This window comes from Eucyclogobius newberryi, unplaced genomic scaffold (genome assembly GCF_026437365.1).
Source record: "Eucyclogobius newberryi isolate DKJ021-1_F unplaced genomic scaffold, fEucNew1.0.hap1 SCAF_8, whole genome shotgun sequence".
In the NCBI taxonomy this organism is placed as follows: Eukaryota; Metazoa; Chordata; class Actinopteri; order Gobiiformes; family Gobiidae; genus Eucyclogobius; species Eucyclogobius newberryi.
Genome location: NW_027316500.1, coordinates 17,729,466 through 17,750,293, shown reverse-complemented (window position 1 = coordinate 17,750,293; position 20,828 = coordinate 17,729,466). Strand labels below are relative to the sequence as shown.

Sequence of the window (20,828 nt, the reverse complement as noted above, 5' to 3'; positions counted from 1 at the left end):
AGATTTCAGGAAAGTGTTGCCCCCAAGACACGTCTATTAATAGACCAAATCCTCCACTGGCTTAAAGCAGTGCCCTGGACCACCCTGTATCACACAGTCTAGACAGAGGCCGAGACTGATATGCCAAGATACACATCACATACAAAAACTATTAAGACGGCAGAACAGCTAAATCTCTATTCAGCTTTTTAGATATCTCCAAACTAGCAGCTAGTCCCATCAGAAGTCCTGTTAGCGTGAGGTCAGCAGAATGTCAGTGGGCTAAAGCTGAGGCACATTCACTCCTACAGCAGAGGATCAGTGGTTTCTGCTAAAGGATTAACATTTGGATGAGATGCCATTATGTCACTCAACAACATGGCATTTGACAGTCTATAAATTCCACGAGGCAATAGAGCTTGATATTCAAAAAGTCTCCATTTCATTTTTTTAAAAGATAAATCTATTTGTCCTATGGAGCCATTAAAAGTAGACCCAATTAATTATATATATATATATATATATATATATATATATATATATATATATATAGTGTACTGGCTCCAGTGTTTTAAATGGATAATTGCCAAATTAACACAGGCATAATAATATTATGGTTTACATTATTCATAAAAATAAGTAATCACAATAACAGTGAACATGGAATAATGTAACACATGCAAGACTAGACAAAAGGATACATCAATATAAGAAAAAAATGCCTTCTGTTAAGTCGACATTAAAAGGCTCCCACGAGTATCACATACACTCACTGTGTTTTTGAGCAAAGACTCAAAGGGAGTTTTATTGTGTGCTGCCCTTTTATTATGAGAAATTGTTTTTATTGTAACCTTGGAAGCGAGCACACAAATGGACCAACTGTGCTGGTGGCATACCAGGTAAAAAGACTGCTCACTTCAATCAAATGACCCTTTCTTCATTTTAAGTCTGAGATAAGACTGGTTTGTAATAGAAAAAAGTCATAAGCCAGATGACTGAGGCGTCACTGACCCAAGATTTAGACTAACTATTAGCCTGTTCAAGTGCTTTAGAAGGCCCCACTTATTATGCTTAAAGGCTAGTACCGGTAAAAGAAAAGCAGCAGGGACTAATGAAGAAATGCTGAGTTTGGTTGACTGGGCAAATATCCTGCTCTTGGGAAAATGGCAGCCTTGTAAAAAGAGGTCCGAGTGTAAATAAGATAATGACAAACAAAAAGTAAACCAATATTTGCACTAGATACTGTGTGCTCTACTCAATGGTCAACTTTTCTATAACATTTACATCATTAGTGTTAGCTGCAACTCCGGCTTCATCTAATCCCCACTTCTCACTGGTGACAAAATGAGCCGAAAAGGCAAAATGTATACATAACTACAGGTCAGAGGCTGGAAGCGTGGTTAACACACAGAAAACCAGTTAGTGTAGCAGAGATAAATGGATGGGGGTTGAAGCATCATAATTGTCTAGAACAAAACCTATCCATGAACAGAATAATCAATATTTTGCCATACAAAGCAACATTAATAATTCAATTAAATTTATTTTTGCAACGCTCAAAATCACAACAGCCGTTGCCTCGAAGACCAGTTACTTTGTACTGATAGTGCTTGCAATTAGGGCTGGGCCATATCTTATCGCTCATGATATATCACCATTTGCTTTCGAGGCAATATGAAATTTGGAATATTGAAATACAATTGAACGTGTATTACAACTGATTTTCCTCACAGTTGTTAAGGGAGGCAAATTGTAGCTAATTGCAAATGCTAATGCCTAGACTCATTGAGTCTGCCTGCAGAGGCTCCGTAAAACCTAAAAACAGTAAAAATGACTGGAAAAGGTTGTGAGAAGTGGGAGCAGAACTATGATTTAAATACGGTTAAACAAGTTAGTACACATATTATAGATGCCACTGTAAAGTAGTTTGTCTAGCATCAATTAAATTGTTATTGACAATGTTCTATTTTAAATCATGATTACCATAACAATTCAGGCCATACTGTATTGCCCTGCCCTATTTGCAATTATAATACATTCTGCTTCTACTACATGTGTGATTGAGTGAACAAAGGTTTAACTTGTTCGGTAAGGTGAAGATTAATGCATCATTGTAGTGACGAGGGTAAAAAATGAGTGCAATAACCCTTGGACACATTACCTCCAGGGATGTTAGTGACACAGCAGATGTAATGACAGTTTCCCTACAAAGAGAGGCTTTCATTTCCACTCAGGTCCAAATCGTAAACAATGAAAACACCATCATAACACATGCACACGTTATTGCCAAAGCCGCTCCCGTGTGATGAGCCATCTTTATTGCCTTTTCAACTGTTCCAATACAAGTCTGTAGCTTGGCTTTACCTGTAATATGTAATTACTTCTTGTATATTATATTCAATGCACAACTGTGTTAGGGTGATTGAAACATACAAACAATAGAGCTCATTATCTTCTACAAGGTTTGGAAGCACATGCAATTGAATTGCTGCCAATCACATGGTATTTATATATTTATTTTCCCTTTCTGCTACAGAAACAGTATCCATAACTTAGCAGTGCTACTAGTTTTACCCAGATGTGGCCTATAGCCTAATTAGATTAAATGAATAAGCTTTTTCCCACTCAATGTCATGTCATCAAATGTCAATCAAATGTTATCAAGTAGTAATAGTCTATGGGAAATAACTCTTCACATATTGAATTCCAGGCTTTCTAGAGCAACAATCACAAATCAAACAAGACATTCTTCAAACTTGTACAGACAACTTAAACTAATGGGGTGTAACTAGTTTCCCTACCACATCCAAACTGACTCATACCGTGGCTGCATAATTTTTAAGAACACTATATTACACCACTGCAAGACTCACACAGAACACACCACTCTAGCTTTGTGGAAATAACTGTACCAAAAAAATCAAGAACAACAAGGCAACCTTTTCCCCTGTATTCTGCATATTTCAATGGGTTCCGTTAAAAGGCAAAGACAGACCAATCCCTGACCAGGACTATACAGCAAATTCAAGTTTTATTCACATTGGTTGCTATAGGCTACTATGCCCTATAATCAGAATGGAAAGAAAATAGTAAAAAGGAGGTTAATGTACATTACAGACGTACACCTCAGGACTCACAAATGTAACTTTCAACATTTATTAAAAGATGGCCTTTTCAAAACCGTGTTCAGCTTTGAAATCTAATGCCGTCTCACTTTCTTTTCCATATCCACATCTATGTGCTGCTATATAAGACTCTCTCTCCTTCATCAAATATTCACTGTTGGTCCCATTAAACATTCACCGCACAGCACCGCTACGTTTATCTGCTTTCCGCCAATCAGCCTCCAGCATGTTTACTAGAGCCCCATGAAGGCCTAAAAACAAAACAAAAACCTCCAAAAAACCACATACGTTTTCTGTCCGCACGATATGACATGACAAGAGGATGACTGTAGCAAATAAATAAAAGGTAGATAAAAGAGCATGACAAGGCAAGGCCATTTTGTGAGAGAGAGGCCAACATTTCAACCTTTAAACATTTTCACTAAGGGCAAAGCCGCTACGGTCCTCAATAATTCAACAACAGGACGAATGCCACATAGCTCTCTCTCTCTCTCCTTTTTGATGTGGCCTTACCTGATACTTGAATAAAAATACACTGCATAACTGGATGACTCATAATTGTAGATAAAAATACTACTAGCATTATAGTAGACAGCTGACGTGACATATTTCTGACATACTTTCTCAAAGCGCCCAACCCAAAAAGGGAAGGTGTGATTTAAATACATTTTGCTTACATAAACTAGAGAGCCACATAATACAATGCAAGGAAAACATTGAATTATGATCATAGCATGCTGCTTATGCTATGATCACCGCAAAGTTTGAAGACTCTAAATCTAAAGTTTACCTTGAGCAATAAGATACATTACAACGTTATACCTAGTCCAATCATGAGCACCAATATTGACTTGGAACATAATTATGTGATTTTAATTGGGCATGTACATTCTGTTAAATTGGTCATGAGATTATCCTTAAACTGTCAATAAGGTAATAAAAAAGTACAGGGTTTTACAACGATGCACCTCAGTGATTGTGACAGCATATGTACGTGTAAGCTACAAGTACATGTGAAGCCAGAGGAGCCAGCCGTAAGAGCTGACCTCACTGCCAGCCAATGTGCCCTCCCTGAGTCAGAGAGAGCAGAGATTAAACCTGCCTACGCAAATGCACACTCTCAAGTTCCCCTGACGTTAATCCACCCAGGAGGTTCTGCTGTTTGTCCTACGTTTCCCAACAGTGTGCATTTGACTACACACTACATCAACATGATTATATTTACATGCAACTGTGATGTTGAATGCAGAAAAAGAGCGTTTTTACATAATTAACAAGACTGAGAAAGACTTGCTTTCGAATACTAGTGCGTTAAAAATGAGTGTATTCTGGCACAGTTCCTCACACTTGCTGCTTTGTCTCAGCTCAGCAGGCATGAGGAGAATGGCTGACGCTGGGGAATATGGTCTTGGTGTTTGTGAAAAACACACATTGGAAAAAACTAAAGCTTCAGTTACAATTAAGAGCTCTGTAAACTTGAGATTATACAAATGTAAGACCACTGCTTTTGAAGGTACAATGGGTTTCAGCCATAAACTGTCACCAAATGTGTGCAACTAGAAGTAGAAAATATACCAGGTCGAATCTCAAAAGAAGTGATGTTTATAAGAATCTTTGACATAACCAGGATGAAGATGAGACAACAGCATGGGTTTCATAAAGCAAGCAATTCAGTCTGCATCACTGGGGGAGAAGAACAGCCCGATCAGTCCAGAGCTGGCTTCTGATGTGTAACACACATCATTACTTAAACTTTGGTGGCTCCTAAGCCTGACACTGCAGAACACGGACACTCAGCAAGGGCCAGACTGCAACAAGCTCAAGACACTGAGGTCAAAATACCACAGAACTGCTTTATAAATGATATACTACATTCAAATGATGAATGAAAAGAGGCTACAATAACAAGACGGATGTACAGCAGACAATGTTAAAAAAAAAGTTTAAAAAGTTATAATAGGTTAAAAAATATCTAAATAAGCTGCTCATTCCTGATAAATCAGCAGCCCACATATTTTCAGGAACTTGCACTGACAAGCGGCTGGCCTGTTGCTCTAGTCTGGGGGAATAATACAACCTATAACAACCTGCATTGACGATGGCACTCTGATAGTAATTCTAAACTCCTTACCTCTGGCAGAAAGTTTCTTTGTGTTGATTATTTTAGCAGCATACTCCTGGCCGGTGGACTTCTTTACACAGCGCTTGACAATAGAGAAGGCACCCCTGAAAGGCAAAACGGATCAATGAAGAACTAATGGTATTACAACAGTTCTTATCAAACGGTCTGCTTTATAGAAGAAGTGTAAGAATTTAAAAAGCTGCCATCATGCTAAAAACCCACATAAAAGAAGGGGCAAAAGGAAGTTACATGCATAATGAATAGTGTCTTTGAGATGTGAGAAGAGGTCCTGGTTACTAGTGCGTGAGGGGGAGAGGGGGCTTGTTGCATTGTCCAAGGACCTAGTCATTAGCTCAGAGGAGGAAATGTGAGCAGGGGCTTAGGAGGAGCTAGATCCAGAAATCATCATTTCCTTCAGGCAAGGCTCAATTTTTTTATGGACCAGCAGCAACATACAAAGATTACATTTGGGCCTTGAACCATCTGTGTAGGGTATGCGGGCATCGTCCTGGCCCGTTATGGCAATAGTTGGTTGTGCTTGGTAAAATATAGGGAGATTATAAGAGCTAATGCAGAAGATAACCACGCTTAGACCTGCCTGGCTCTCTCGTGTCGGTGCTTCACGCATGTAGCGCGAGCAGCTCTGCAGACTGCTCAAATATGCACGAGCAGAAAGAGAGCCAGTGGATCCACCAGGTTCCCACACGCTGCTTTACTGACGCGACCTAGTACCAGGATCCACTGTCTCTTACGGTATACGGGACAAATTCCACGCCACACACGTCCCGCACGGGCTCAAACACACGCCCCTTCAGCGGGCACGGGGGGTTTAGGACGTTCCCTCGCCCGCTCCGTCTCTGACAGCCTCTCATCATCACGTCCTGTCAACGCTCAAGTGAAGGCGCACGATGGCAGCAGCGCCAGCGCCAGAACGTGCAGGGGACACGCCACACGGACACACGCGAGTGCAGACAGAGAGAAGGAAGGAGGAGGGGAACGGTCGCTTACTTTCCGAGTTCCTCGTAGAGCTGGTACTCGTCCGTGAATCTGGTCGAGGTTACTATAGTAGCCATGATGAGCCGAGTGGGGGAAAGGGGTGTATCGGCTCCTGTCCGCGCAGCTTTCGGGAGGAGAACTCGTGAAGGCAGCAGTGGGAAGGAAGAGCTTAGAGGAGCAGAAGCGAGTGGGAGGAGGAGGAGGAGGAGGAGGAGGGAGGAAGAGGAGGAGGGAGAGAAGGGGAGGAGGGAGGAAGGACAGAGGAGGGAGAGAGGAGAGAGAGGAGGGGAGGAGGGAGAGAGAGAGGAGGGAGGAAGAGAAGGGGAGGAGGGTGAGAGAGAGAGGCCGGGCCGGAGCCGAACAGATCCTCTATAGTGAAGAGCGCTCACTCTGTCATAGCAGAATACGGTGGGCGATTGAATTAGTTTATCTTCTTTTTTTACTTATGTGTGTATATTTGGTTAATTATGTGTACGTCCAGACGATTGAAATCATAAATGTGTAGCCAGCAACAGCCAGCTTTGTTTGTAATCACTGGACCTCACACCAAGAGTGACAGCTCCATGCTCTGCGCGCTCAGTGAATATAACTATGGAATAAAGTGAGAGGTAGCAATGCAAAATGATTTTCTGGGGAAAAACATCTCAAGTTTTAGGTTCAAACATACTTTTAGTTGATCAAGTGGAAGTTGATCAAAGGAGCACTTACTAAGATCCCAGTTGTGTCAATAGATGTGATGACAGTAGCCAATTTTGATGTGGCCTAGAAAGATGAGATGCAAATCCAGGTGATTGTATATAGAAAGTAATAGCATTGCAAGTAAGTTTAAGTTCACAGTCTTCCCATTGCTGATTCAATTTTTGAAAACAAACCATATCTCAGATCTATATTATGAGTGTTGTAGATTGTGGCATATTTGAATTCAATGCTGCTATATCCCAAAACTGTTCTGCCACTTTGTTTGCCAAATCAACTGTTGCTATACAGGGTTGTAATTTGCATGTACAAGTTATTATATTATGTCCAAACATGAAAGAAAGCATGCATCAATGGCATGTGTTTTAAAAAGTATGGTGTAGTGTACAGTAATCACATGGACAGATTTCTCTTTGTTTCTTTTCTATTCTTTTTTCACTGGGACACAAACGTCAAGAGACACATTTCACAGCATATTTATTGGGTAATACATCAAATTAATAATCTAAACTAAAATAATTATCAATAAAAGGCAACCAGGTTAAAACTGAGTGGTATGTTGTCAAACACTCTGCAGAGATCATACTATTACAGACACAGTTAATGTGGAGCAATTGAGACAGAAAGAGAATGACTCATCCGAGAGGAATGCTTTCATTTTGAGTAGCTGCATTGTATCTCTGGTGGGGCTCTGTTGCACTTGTGACATCACACTGATCAGGGTGTTTTTGGGACCAACCAAAAGATTGGTTGTAATATTTGTAGGATTATTGTGGCCTATTAAAACGCTCCATTGGCCTAGAATAAAATGCATGTAAAAATGAAAGACATTTAAGATATAGTTTACAGCTGTCCATTTATTTATAATCACTGAGCACAGTACACTTAAATGTGTGCAAAGTCATCAATCTATTTGTAAATAAGGAATCTGTTTTTGACTATTTTATAAAAGGAAAGATGTATTATGTATTTTATGTGCGTGACATATCTGTTTATGGTGCAAAAATCCCACATACAGCCTTTGTTCTAGTGTAAGTGTATAAGCTTATTAATGGTCTGTCAGATTGAATTGTGCCAAAGACTAGTCTGGGGCATAGACCAACAAGAGAATGAAGACTATCAAGAAAAAAATACAACTCAACCACAAACTCCCCAGTGGGAATATTTTTCTCCCCTTTATTGGTCTATTCATTGAAAAGAGAACAAGACATGAAAAGGTTATCCTAGATGTCATTTTGAGCATGTGCATGCACACAAAGACCAAGTGTGGTCCAAAGTCACCCTTGTGGAGTTTGGCCACGAGACAGTATGTGAGTCATGCTCCTACAAGCCACACCTTGTCTGCTGTGTCTGCGTCCACTGACAGTATCTGATCTATTTTTTGTAAAACATGTTTAATCTGATTTCTTTCTTCTTCTAAATTTACCGAAATAAAAGGTTTCTTTGAAGGCGTGAGCCCACCTTTTTAAAGAGTGCCTTAAGCTTGCAGACCCTGCAGTGTTTGATGTTAATTTGTCTGCCTCTTCCATGTTCCTGGTAACTATTCCCTTCATGGCCTACTTCTACATCCAACCAAGGGCCCCAAACTCCTCCATGAAGTTCTGGGTCAGCCAGGGGGTCATCTGGTGGGTTCTGAGCCACCACAGCTGTTTGGTTATAATGTGCTAATCGTCTCAGGAGATCCTTGACAATGTCGGGACGACTTTCTGCTTGGTCTGACCTCTCATACGGGTCATTGCTAATGTTGAATAGCCACACAGACTTCCCCAATGCATTGCGCCGCTTCTCCAGACCTTGCCACTGTTGTGCTGCACTGGGAAAGTAATGTGGCGGTATCCAGTCCCCACTGCCAATATTACCAGTCAATAGCTTCCAATCTCCAGCTCTGATTGCTGCTTTAACTCCAGTGTCCCAAATTCCAAAACCATTTTGTAGTAAGGCCTTGTTATATGGCTCTTCAGGTCTTCTGGATACTGGGTCGATATTAAAAAGGATTTCAGTACGAGGAGAGGGAATGCCTTTACTGATGGTCTTCCAAACATCACAACCATCAAGAACATGTTGGGACTGTGGTGCACCAGCCAATCCCAATAAAGTTGGAAACCAATCAGAGACATGTATGAGAGCACGACTGACCACCCCTTTGCTTTTTAAGAGTGGACTATGAACAAAGCCAACAGCACGGATCCCTCCTTCCCAGTAGGTACCTTTACCACCTCTCAGTGGCCAATTGCTAGCTCCAGACAGTGGCTGTCCTCCATTATCAGATGAGTAGATCAACACAGAGTTTTTATAGAGACCATATTTCTTCAATTCTTGGACCATCTGTGCAACCCCATGGTCCAGACAGCTAAGCATGGCAGAATAGTGACGTCTGGGACGATTGCTCTGAGAATCATAGGGATGCAAATAGGGCTCTGGTACCTGCAAAGGTGAGTGGGCTGCTTGGAGGGACAGGTACAAGAAGAGGGGGTTGTTGCCATTGTGGTTCCTTAGTATCTCTTTTACTCTGTTTAAAATAAAACACAGTTTATTGGCATTGTACCAAATTCCCAATGTATGGAAAAACAAATTATGCAATTGCCTACCTCTCAATGTAGAGAATAGTGGAGTAGTTACCACTTTTTTCCCACGCAGGTCTGTCTCCTTCATGCAGATCAAATCCACATGCTTCAGCCCCATCACAGCTTTGATATGAGAAGTGGTCTCCACTGCCAGTCAGTGTTCCCAAAAAACTTTGAAAACCGCGTCCTGTTGGCAAACAACTGTGTTTGCAGAAGCCCAGGTGCCATTTGCCCACCATGTGAGTTGCATATCCAGCCTCTTTCAGACGCTCTGGTAAAGTGGGGATGTCCAGGGGCAAGCACAAGGGCTGACGTGGACGTATGATTGAATGCTGAAGGCCGGTGTGAATTTGATAGCTGGTCGTAAGAGGATAAACAACACTGGATTAGGAAAAAACCTTTAAAGGCAACAATAACACAAATTTATGAGTAGCCTGTACTAATGTGCAGCATTATGGGCATTTAATTCAAACATGTAGATAAATGCACTTACAATTAGTCATACAGCCAGTAAAAAGTATATATACATATGTATATATAGAGAAAAGTTAATAAAATAAATTGCACATGTTCAAAACATAGCATTGCACAGCTTGGTGCTTTTTGAGTTGGGCATTACTGTTAATATTAATTTAATATAGAATATTTACTGTATAAAACAGCTTTGAAACAAGACATAATAGAACAACAGTTAAGAAATTAGCCTACCGTCCCGTCATGAGCTGGCTGCGTGAGGGTGAGCAAATGGGTTGGACGTAATAATTTTCAAGAATTACCCCCTCTCTTGCTAACTGGTCCAACATAGGAGTGTGGATGTCAGAACCATGGTATCCAATATCTCCATAGCCCTGGTCATCCACCATGATGAAGATGAGGTGTGGGCGCTTGGACCTGTCTTCAAGCATTTTACCCAAGCAACTGAAGTGACCAAGCAAGGTCACGCCAAACACCGAGAACAAAACCACTTTGATTCCCATAATCATTTCCAAAAAGATCTTGATGTAAAATCTATAGTTTCAAGGGTCTATCTGAGCATTATCTCAGAGTCGTTTAGATTTTCAGGGCTGGTGCAGATTTGATCAAGGGCAGTTCTGGGAGGAGACAACTGTGTTTATTTTGCTGGCACAGAGTTGGTACAAATTCTATGTATTCTATGGGAAACTTTCACTTCTTGCAGTGGTCTGTAACATTCCTCGATGCATGCAGGCGCCTCTAGAGATGTATAGGTCATGTGTGACATTGATACTGGTACTTGCACACAAAAAATGGCACATGTCCAAGGACATAGCACAAAAATTTTGAAGATGTTTCTATTGTTTTATTTTAAAAGCGCATATTATAACTTTTCTGGTGAGGGTACGTCGCATGATTTGTCTCCATGGAGCTGTTATAGCTTTGCCTGGATTGGTCCACGGTATAACATTAAGGACTCTCTTGGAAAAAAGATTTTCAATCTCAATGAGGTTCTAAAATGAAACATTTAGAGACATGCAGGCGTTGCCACTTTACAGGTCAGATATATTGAGACATGTCGAAGTGAGCCCACTCACAGTCGATTGCATGTTTATCAAAGTGAATAATGCGAAAAGTGTAAAGCCATCCAGGCAATACCAAAACTAAAGTTAAAAAAGTATTAACATTTTTGGTGTTGGTATTTTACTATTGGTATTTTTTATTGTGATTTATTCCTAAATGAACCATGATATTATTATTTTAGAGATGTATGCAGTAAATTTAGACTATTTGAGGGTTAATTTATTATTGGTCTGAATAGAGAGAAAATAGCTGGGTGAGCTTGCTGTTTCAAGACACAATACTCACCTCAAGGCACACTTTTATTCTCTGGCATTTATCACTGTGTGAGTTGTGTGGTCATCTGTGTATTTTTATTGTTTTTCATTTAGTTTTATTGTTTTATACTTATTTATGGTTTTGTGTATGTTATTATTATTTATGGTATTATTTTTAGTACATTAGTTTTGCTAATTTGAGTAATAGTGGTCTTGTTTTCTTAAATCAACTGTGTGCAGCACTTTGGGAGCAGTCTTGTTTATAAAAATGTGTTTTATAAATAAAGTGTATGGCTGGACTGAGGGATCATGGACATGATAAACTGTTCTCAACATCATTATTATACACGTTGTCTACTATATAATAACCCATAAATCTCAAATATGCCACAATGCATGCCGCCATCCATCCAAATGTTTGTACATACAGCTCAATTAATAAATCCAGTGTGTGCTGTGAGCACATAAAGGAACATCCGGTGCTGTGATGTGAATACGTATTGATCGCTGAGCTCTTAGTCCTCACCTCACAGACCATCTCCTTCCCATAATACTGAGAGGAAATCAATGCCTCAGATACATGTCCATTTCCTAAGTCGTAGAGACAAACTGTTGCTTTATCCTGTGGGAAATTAAGCAGGCTTTTGCCTATGGTAATAGAGAGGCAGGGGTAGGAAAAATAAAAATACAGCAAGACACAAAACAATGACGATGTTAGAATTGAATTCATAGCAGCTCCTTGTACAACTTATACTATAGATGGGCTGAGAGTGACCAAATTATAGGGCAGTTTCTTTTAACAATTCAAAGCTAAATATTATACAGTATATTTTGGTTTGGAATGGTGATAATGTTGCCTATGATCAGGAAGCTGAAACCGCGATTACAAAGAAGCAAGTCTGGTATGATGCCTTATCCTGCACCTCTAAAGGTATGGCAAGTGACATATATGTGACACTTTACATCTACATATTTGTACTTTATGTCACATGTTTTAGCTTGTAGTCTCAGTTCAGGTTATCTACCCTCAGCTGGAAGAAACTGAACATAGTGCCCATTGCAGTTACCTAAGAGATGAAGTGACAGGGCAAGATGGTCCATTGTATCCCTCTGCAAAGTAATACAAAATATGAGTTTTGAAAAAAGAAAATATATAATTCTTTATTAAAAGGGCTTTTACCGTGCCAGTGTCAAGTTATTGCCAGTAGAGGGTGCCATCATGAACAATTCATTTTCAATAAAAATAGTTGGATAAGAAAAGAGCTTGAGTATCATTTTTTGGGACAGATGGTGTGTGGGATTGTTTGCAGGTGAGCACATAAATGAGTCAGTGGTGACAGCGCACAGAGGTTATGAAAGGCCACCTGGCAACCTGCCGCCCTGTGTTATGAAGCAGATGACACTGCACTCATCTCTCCCAAGTCTGTCACAAACTGAGGTCAGGGGTTCACTTTGCTCAGGGGATAAGTGCTGGTGACTTCAAAGTAAAGGCAAATGAGCGCTCAGATCAAATAGAGACATAAGATCGTACACTGATGATGATCCAGGTACAGTGTGCATTAGTTTCAACTTCGCCTAAGCCAATGTGATGCTACTAATATTTTATAGTTCATACAAATAAATAAATACATAGACAGTCTTAGTACAATTACAAAGAATTAATTTAAAATAAATGAAATCAATGTGAACACTAACAAATGATTAGTTGTCTATTTAAGTTGTCAATCAATGCTGTTCAATTTTCCACCACTTGAGGGCACACTGTAACAGAAACAAATGTAATATGTACTCATACTGTTAGTGAGCCTAAATGACCACAATAAATTATTTGTAATATATACTTGATTTAGTATTATAATGGTGTGAACACCATTGAAAAGGAAAAAACATCTAACTTTTAAAGCACATCTTCATAAAGACAGACCAAGACCTTTTGTGGTGCCTGACAGGGACATATCTTAGCTACTATCCTGAGGCCTGAAGACAGCTGCAGAAACTGGCTGCCAAAGGGAGCAGCTATCATCGGTAACCTCCAGCTGCATTGATAATAGTAACATCGCTCTTCTAGCACAACGACCATACAGACAGTCAACGCCATATAATACTCTGTTGATAAGATAATTGGTGCTGTATAGGTCACGAACATTGTATGGTTAATGTTTAAGGAGTTATACAGTAGTTTGCATTTAAGAATAGTACATTTCATACTGGCATTGTGTTTTAACAGGTTTTTTTCTTGCTTTAAATAGTGAACAAATGACATTGCATGTCAAAAGTGTCACTAACCATGCAAGCTATTCATCCAAGGCTTTACTCTGAGATCTGTAAAGACAGCCCAGAATGTCTTAAGACATTGTGGATATAATCACAAGGATGGGTTTCATGCTAAATATTAAATAATCGACTACAAAACATACAAAACTGTTTGATTATATCTTGTTGTTGATGCATTATTGTTTTGATTTGATCTGAAACACACAACCTTGTCGTGATTTTTTTTGCTGCAGAAATAATTATGAAGCAGAGCAAATGAAAGTTCCCATTCCTTGGGTCTGTAAAAGAGCAGCGCTTGGATCCTATTTTTGGATGGGATATCAGCAACCTAATGCCATTGATGTGAGTGACAGGACAAGTGTTGCACTAGGCCCTCCCCTTACTCGTTTAGTCGAAGCATTCCTCAGTGCAAGTAGACACAGTCCCCCCATAATATTTCCCTCCACTACTCCCGCCCTTTCCCCTTTTGGGATGGTGGGGGCACACGTGGGTCACGGTTCAGGTGTGAGCATTGGCCTTGAGGCTGGAGTTAGACAGGAGGCGGCAGCCGGTCAGCGTGGCAGGCATTGAGCAGGTCAGTGCTCTCTATGAGAGCTCTGGCCTTTAAACATGGAGACAACATATTAGGATCCCAGGAAAAGGAAAAAGCTACAGCAAGGCAACAACTAAACAAAAGTCTAAAAAAGAAAAAGGAGAAAAACGTGAACAATGGTTGCAGAAGAAGTCACAGTTACGTTATCAGGTGGAGCACCATGGGGCTTTCGTCTCCAGGGAGGAGCTGAACACCAGAAGCCTCTACAGGTGGCAAAGGTAAGGCAGGTGTGCTGTAGAGCAGAGGGGAATGTTAAGATCAGGTAAGCTGTTTGTTCAGGTATTTTATTAAAACAATTCTTCTATGATTTAAAAAGATGCCTGATGAAGAGTAACACACGTTTAGTTAAGGAGATGTGAAAAAAGTAATGGAATATTGGCAGTCGAAATATGAGTCACCATCTTACTTAGTCTCACAAAGTCACAGTAGTAAATTGTTATTATAAATGAGGTCACATTAACCCATACAAATGTTATAACTGTATAACTGTATCTACTGTACTAAACACATAAGAAAACATAAAATGCATAAAATGAACACAATTGAACGTAAACCTAATGGTTCACGAAGCAAAATAACTTTTCAAGTTAGCTATATTTGGCTTTAGCAATGGGTCACTGGGTCGGCCAAGGTGTGTGTTTCCACTGCACATTCAGGAAAGAACCTCATACACTAATTTTAGTACTGTTAATACTAGTTGATAGCCTAAGAAACAAATTTAGACATTTTTGCCTTATTTTCTGGCCAGGAAAACACTAATCAGACTCTGTAAATACATATATTCTTGACAGGGTGGACCAAGTGGGAATATAGGCAATATATGTTGCAAATATACTGTATGGTAGACTCTCTGGTTCTGATGCTTTGAGTATGCAATCTGTTCTGCAAGTACCAATCAGGCCACATAGAACAAACGATTTGTATGACATTTGACAGGTGTGTTTAACTATCTAAAACAGCCAGCTCTATCACCCTGTAGGCCAGGGAAATATAAACCGACACGTTTGTATGGGCATGTCACTAACAGGTGGAGCCTCGCACACTCAAAAGTTGACACTGTTAAAATATACTCTTTGTCCATGATATTAATTTGGCTTTATAAATAATGAGTAAACCGGGTTCACTCTGTCATGTGAAGCAATAGCAGGTACTTGTAAAGCACAGATTAATGCTGACTGGTATTTAAATATGTTCGATGATGTTGTATCTTGATCTGCTGTTGCAGGTGAGGAAGCGCAGCAAAGCCTGCAGGGCTGGACTTCAGGAAGCTGATGAGCTAATATCAATCAATGACCAGCCATGTGGAATGTTATCTCATGCTCAGGCCATGAACCTCATCGACAGCTCCCCTGGCATACTTCACATTCGTGTCAAAAGGTGAGAAAAGTAAACCTAAGAAAGTCAACTACTAGACAAAAAGTTTTGGTTGTGATCTAATATGACATTAGTGATACACCCAGCAGTTTCTGTACAGTTGCTTAATAACCCTAAATGACTCAGATAACTATTATAGTTATACATGAATATTAGATATTTATTTTCCGAATCCGAATATTATTTTTGCAGAGTTCCTGTTGGTTTCCAGTCAGTGGTACTTGTAACGCGTGCACCGTCTCCCCGTATTGACAAAGAATACAGAGCGGCCCTGCTTGCCATGTCTCCTACCCATCCTCAGCATGCACCTGTCCGTGAGGTGCACCGGAGCCGCTCGTCTTTGACCAGTGGGCTCACATCTCCACCTGGCAGCGAGGCTTACTATGGTGAGACGGACAGTGATGCAGATGTGGCCGGCTATGAAAGGCAACGCCGCCAGAAACGACGAAGTCCAAGCAATTCCACCCCTGTCAAACCAACAGGCCGAGCTTCTCCTGAGGGTGGAGAGACCTCAGAGATGAGTGGCTATGACAGTGCTCCTGATGCTCATATATACCATCCATTATTAGAAGGACGAAAAGGCAATGGAGTTGGAGGGAGTGGCTTACCAGGGGTGGCACGCAGAGAGGTCGTTTATCAGCCTCCAGGTCCGGGTATGTGGTCTTCTCAAACTTCCACCGAGACATCCTCCATTATCTCCTCAGCAGATGACCAGGGACCACGGGATGGAGTCCAAGAAGATGACAGTGGTTTCACTGAGCAAACAAATGTGCCGTTAGTGTCTCCAGAGAGAGCTAAAGAGGCCCTAATGCTTAGTTCCAGGAGTCAGCTTGTGCCAATGGTGGGACCACTAAACAAACCTGTAGATGAGGAGCTTTCTAAAACATACATGGAAAAAGCTAAGCAAGCAAGTAAGTTCATTTGATTATTTTACCAAATAAATACATGGAACTGTAAAATGTCCCATTATTAATGGTACAGAATAAAAATGCAATGCTATTGTAATTGAAGAGCATTTGGAACATACCCCCTACTCTGCTAACATTGCAGTAATGAATTTAGGATCTTATAAAAAGCACTCACAGCTGCTTTCATCAAATGCAAAGGAAAGGCAAATTTATGTTGGTCCAATTTGCTCTCTTGTAATTGCGACAATATTTTTGACCTCTCAATGTTCAAGCATTCATATTTTGACAAATATAACATCATAAACTGGAAATCTCACAACAATTTACTAGTAATTGTGAGAGTAAAAAAAAAAATGTTATTTTCTAAGATTACAGACCACCTAGACAAAATGAATGCCATCTTCACATGCTTGTGTCTATTAGGGGACAGCATTAGGTTGCCAGTGTTATACTTGACACCATAACAAGTTAGAGCATATGTAGACCCTATACTTTGAAGTTAAACTGACAACAGTCAACAGCTTTAACACACCAGTTACCACAATATTACCAGCTAACTAAAAAAATAAATAATTGAATATAATATCTGGTCTGATTGAATAAAAAGTTTTAGTTACTACAAAACAATTAAGTCAACATAATAATGTTACTGTATTATGTTCATGTTTCAATTGTATTTTATTGTATTGTATATAATGTTGTATATCATTTCATTATTTTCTAACAGAACTGAATAGAGGGGACACAGTACAAGACAAAAATGTTAAAGAAGCCAAAAGCAAGTGTCGAACAATTGCATCTCTACTGACTGATGCCCCCAATCCACATTCAAAAGGGGTGCTGATGTTCAAAAAGAGACGCCAGCGCTCAAAAAAATACACCTTAACCAGCTTTGGCAGTGTTGATGAGGATCGATGTCAGGACTCACAAGAAGAAGATGGCGTGTTTCCCGGTAGCGAGTCAGAGTTTGATGAAGATGGTTTCTCATCAGTTCCTGATCCAACTTGGGACAGTGATTATATAGATATGTTAGAGAAAAGGGCCACAGCAGGTACAGAAGGTCGAGGAGATGGGGCAGAAGATGCTCCGAGTCCAGGGTTAAGTGATAAAGCAGGAAAGGGCGCACAACTGTTTGAGCAACAGAGAAAGAGAGCTGTCGAACATGCCAAGAAAATAGAGGCAGTACAACAACAAGTACCTCCTCAGCCGCAAGCCCAGGAGCAGCCTGAAATGAATCAGAGTAAAATTATGCCTTCACAAATGGAACATCTTCAATCACAGCCACTGATGTCATCTGGTCCACTTGGGTTTCAGCAAGTGTCGCAGTCTCCAGTTTATACAGCAAGTATCATGCCTTCACAACCTCTAGCACCAAAACCAGGCATTGCTAATGTAACTGTTCTCGGTACTCCTGAACCCCCCAGTGAGACCCCATTACCAGACCAAGCAGGATGCAGTGTGCTGAACCGTACCGCACGTCCATTTACACCTGGATTCATAAGCATCCGTGCTGCAACTGCCCCAGTACCCTTCCGACCACCTGTCACAAAGACAAGCCAGAGGCCAGCCTCAGCTGCAGTGATGATCCCTTTTCCAACAACCTCTGAGTTTAATGTTCAAGTTCTACCACCAATGTCACAGTTACCCCCATTGGTAATCCCCCCCCAAGGACCACCCAGCAGGCCTTTAGCTCCAGAGATTCCCTCAGCACCTTATCAGCCAGTCTTCTCTACCTCAGCACAAACTTTTCAGGCAGCACCCCCTATAACCGCAGTCCACCAAGCTCAGCTGGTCACAGTTTCCCCATTTTCAATGCCCACAATTCCTACAGCTCCACAAGGACCCATACTTCCACTAATGTCACAAACAGCTCCAAGTGCTCCAATGCCTCCTGTGCAGGCAGCAGTTCCCCAGATGCCTCGTGTCCAGTTCTCTGCACCTGTGGTCCCAGTGTCTGTGATCTCACAGCAGGAACCAGTTCCACCGACTCCTGTTCCTGGACCTATGGGTCGCACCGGGATCTTATCGGATTCAATGCGACGTGGTGGCAAACCAAAACCAATGTTTACTGTGCCGGAGGTTAAGAAACATTCACCTAATCCTGAGCTTCTGTCCATGGTGCAGAACCTAGATGAGAGATCTACCAGACACAGATATGGCCAAAGCTCTGATGAATACACTGATGAAATGGTAGGGCAGAATAGTGATGATTTTGACCGGCTTCCTCCTCCTGTAGCTCCTAAGCCTAAAGTTATTCACGAAACAACACCAATCCTACAAGCAGAGGGAAAAGGGGCTCAATTATTTGCAAAAAGGCAAAGTAGAATGGGTATGTATGTGGTCGATACCCCACCTGAGAGACCCTATCAGCAAGAGGTTTCTTTTCACAGTTCAGGGAAATCTATTAGTCCCTCAATGAAATACACCCCAAATGTCCGTGCTCCACCACCAATTGGGTACAATCCTCTTTTGGGACCCACAATTCCTACTGGCCCTCAGAGGGATAGTAGAACTGAAAGTCAAGGGAGAGGAGCCCCCCAGAGAGATGGAATCAAAGCTCTGGATTTTATGAGAAGACAGCCATACCAGCTCAATGCAGCCATGTTCAACTACGGGGGCAGTGTTTCAAATCTATCAGCTCTGCCGTCCTATCAGGCTCAGAGGCAGCAGCAGGCAGGTGATTATGCAATGGTAGGCAGTTCCTTAACTACCCCCAAACAAGTTCCAGTCAAAACCGGACGAGTGTATGAGATCAAAAGATTCTCCACCCCCACTCCCATGTCAGCTCCCACCCTGACGCCAAAAGTGATAGCGCCCCGCTCAGCCACCACACTGGGAGATCGCATAACATTTTCTAGTGCCACTTCTCCCCCTACTGTTGCCCCTTTCATGCACATTCAGGCACCTCTCCCCTCAGCACCAGTATTCAGAGCTGCATCTCAGGCTGAAGCTCCTCCACAACCAACGGGTCTCCCCAGGCTGCCCACATTTTTGGCTCCTGCTGTCCCCAATCCAGTGCCCCCCTCTGTCCCCACGCCTTATACTCCAGTGTCATACTACTCCGGGCTCCAGGCAGCCAAGCAGTTTCAGAGCGCTCCTGAGCTCAGTTTCCTGGCCTCGCTGCCCCCTCTTAAAGCAACAACAGTTCAGGCACCTAAGCCACGTTTTGTTGCTACCAAAGGTGGTGTTCAGCCTCGTGTTTGGAGGCCAGGTGCAATGTGAACTGTGGAAAAAGAAAATCTGCATCTGCTGGACAATATTGAAATGAAGTAGTAAGGAAACATCAGTAAAACTACAGCCTACAGCTACATTACAATTATTGAAATATATTAAATATCTCTGAAATGTCACAAAGCTTTTGCTGGGCTTTTTGTATTTTATTTTTATTTTATTTATGTTCACATTCAGGATTTATTACATGTTGAATAAATATACACAATGCACGATCAGCTAAGAATATAATAATTTCTCATAAAACATGGTATTTTGTGAAGACTTTTAGTTTGGTTGTAAACTTGTAATAAGAAGCAGTGCTCTTTATAGCCAGTGAGAAGTGCTTTCATAGCGCTATAGGTCACATTCAACCAGTGCCCAGATGTACCCTTGTCACTTGATATCACTGCTTCCGTGTTCAACGTATGCCCACCAGAGCTTAATTAGTGCAATAGCCTTGTTACTAGAATATGTCAAACTGTTTATTCAGAATTTGAATTAAACAAATAACAAAGCTAATCTGTGCTTGTATTTGTCATTTTGTTTGTATGTAAATGGGATGTAGAAAGGGTTACTAACGTGTACAAAGAAGATAACTGTTGAGAGAGTAAGGAAGTGAAGGAAGTATAAAACGTGGCAGTGAAACTCACATGTGATTTACTTTTATGAGCCAACTATAATGGGGTTTTGTCTTACATTAGGCATGATCAGGAAGTTAAGAATGTAATGGAATAAAACCAGCTGGAATATGTATGTTTCATGTTTAAAAGTGATTTGTTGGGAGTCTTTGTGGTAAATAAGAGACGGCATGATTTTTATTAGGGCTAAGTGTAATTATTCTAATAAAAGTGTGTGTTTTACTTGTATTTGTATCTTGGAGTATAGTTGTATAATACCAACAAATAGGAAGTAGATAGGTTGAATGTATTTGTTCATCATTTTGTTGATTGTCAGGTGAATTGTGTGTTAATTTGAGTTTATACATTGGTGTAAATGCTTTTAGAGTAATAAAATAAATGCTTCGAAGTCATCCACTTGTCATCTCTGAATTTGTACTGCCCTCTATTGTTGAAAAACGTATAATAAGAAACTATTACCATAAATCCATAAAGTATTCCCCTACCACAAAGCCAATTCATAATAATGGTAATAAAAGGATGTACATTTTATGAAGAGTGATGAACAGAACAAGGTA

General features: G+C 40.8%; 3 protein-coding genes across 38 annotated transcripts in view; 1 reads left to right on the top strand and 2 right to left on the bottom strand.

Moving 5' to 3' along the window:
• camk2g2 (calcium/calmodulin-dependent protein kinase (CaM kinase) II gamma 2) overlaps window positions 1-6,417 on the bottom strand; it is a 30,291-nt gene extending 23,874 nt beyond the window's left edge. For all 36 annotated transcript variants that reach the window (XM_072436427.1, XM_072436414.1, XM_072436416.1 and 33 more), the window contains exons 1-2: window positions 6,235-6,417; window positions 5,236-5,330 (exon numbers count right to left, since the gene is read on the bottom strand). In XM_072436427.1, the coding sequence (XP_072292528.1) occupies window positions 5,236-5,330; window positions 6,235-6,299 (160 nt within the window). In that variant the 5' untranslated portion in view covers window positions 6,300-6,417. The remainder of the gene's footprint in view (window positions 1-5,235; window positions 5,331-6,234) is intronic.
• A 1,923-nt stretch (window positions 6,418-8,340) lies between these two features.
• Window positions 8,341-10,642, bottom strand: LOC140351507 (arylsulfatase I). Its single transcript, XM_072437358.1, has 3 exons — window positions 10,191-10,642; window positions 9,507-9,839; window positions 8,341-9,427 (listed from the first exon to the last, which is right to left on the bottom strand). The coding sequence occupies exons 1-3, from the start codon at window positions 10,463-10,465 to the stop codon at window positions 8,341-8,343; spliced, it is 1,695 nt and encodes a 564-aa protein (XP_072293459.1). The 5' UTR covers window positions 10,466-10,642.
• A 3,358-nt stretch (window positions 10,643-14,000) lies between these two features.
• On the top strand, window positions 14,001-20,663 carry synpo2la (synaptopodin 2-like a). Its single transcript, XM_072436367.1, has 4 exons — window positions 14,001-14,356; window positions 15,364-15,515; window positions 15,705-16,423; window positions 17,148-20,663. The coding sequence occupies exons 1-4, from the start codon at window positions 14,255-14,257 to the stop codon at window positions 19,640-19,642; spliced, it is 3,468 nt and encodes a 1,155-aa protein (XP_072292468.1). The 5' UTR covers window positions 14,001-14,254; the 3' UTR covers window positions 19,643-20,663.
• The last annotated feature ends 165 nt before the right edge of the window (window positions 20,664-20,828 follow it).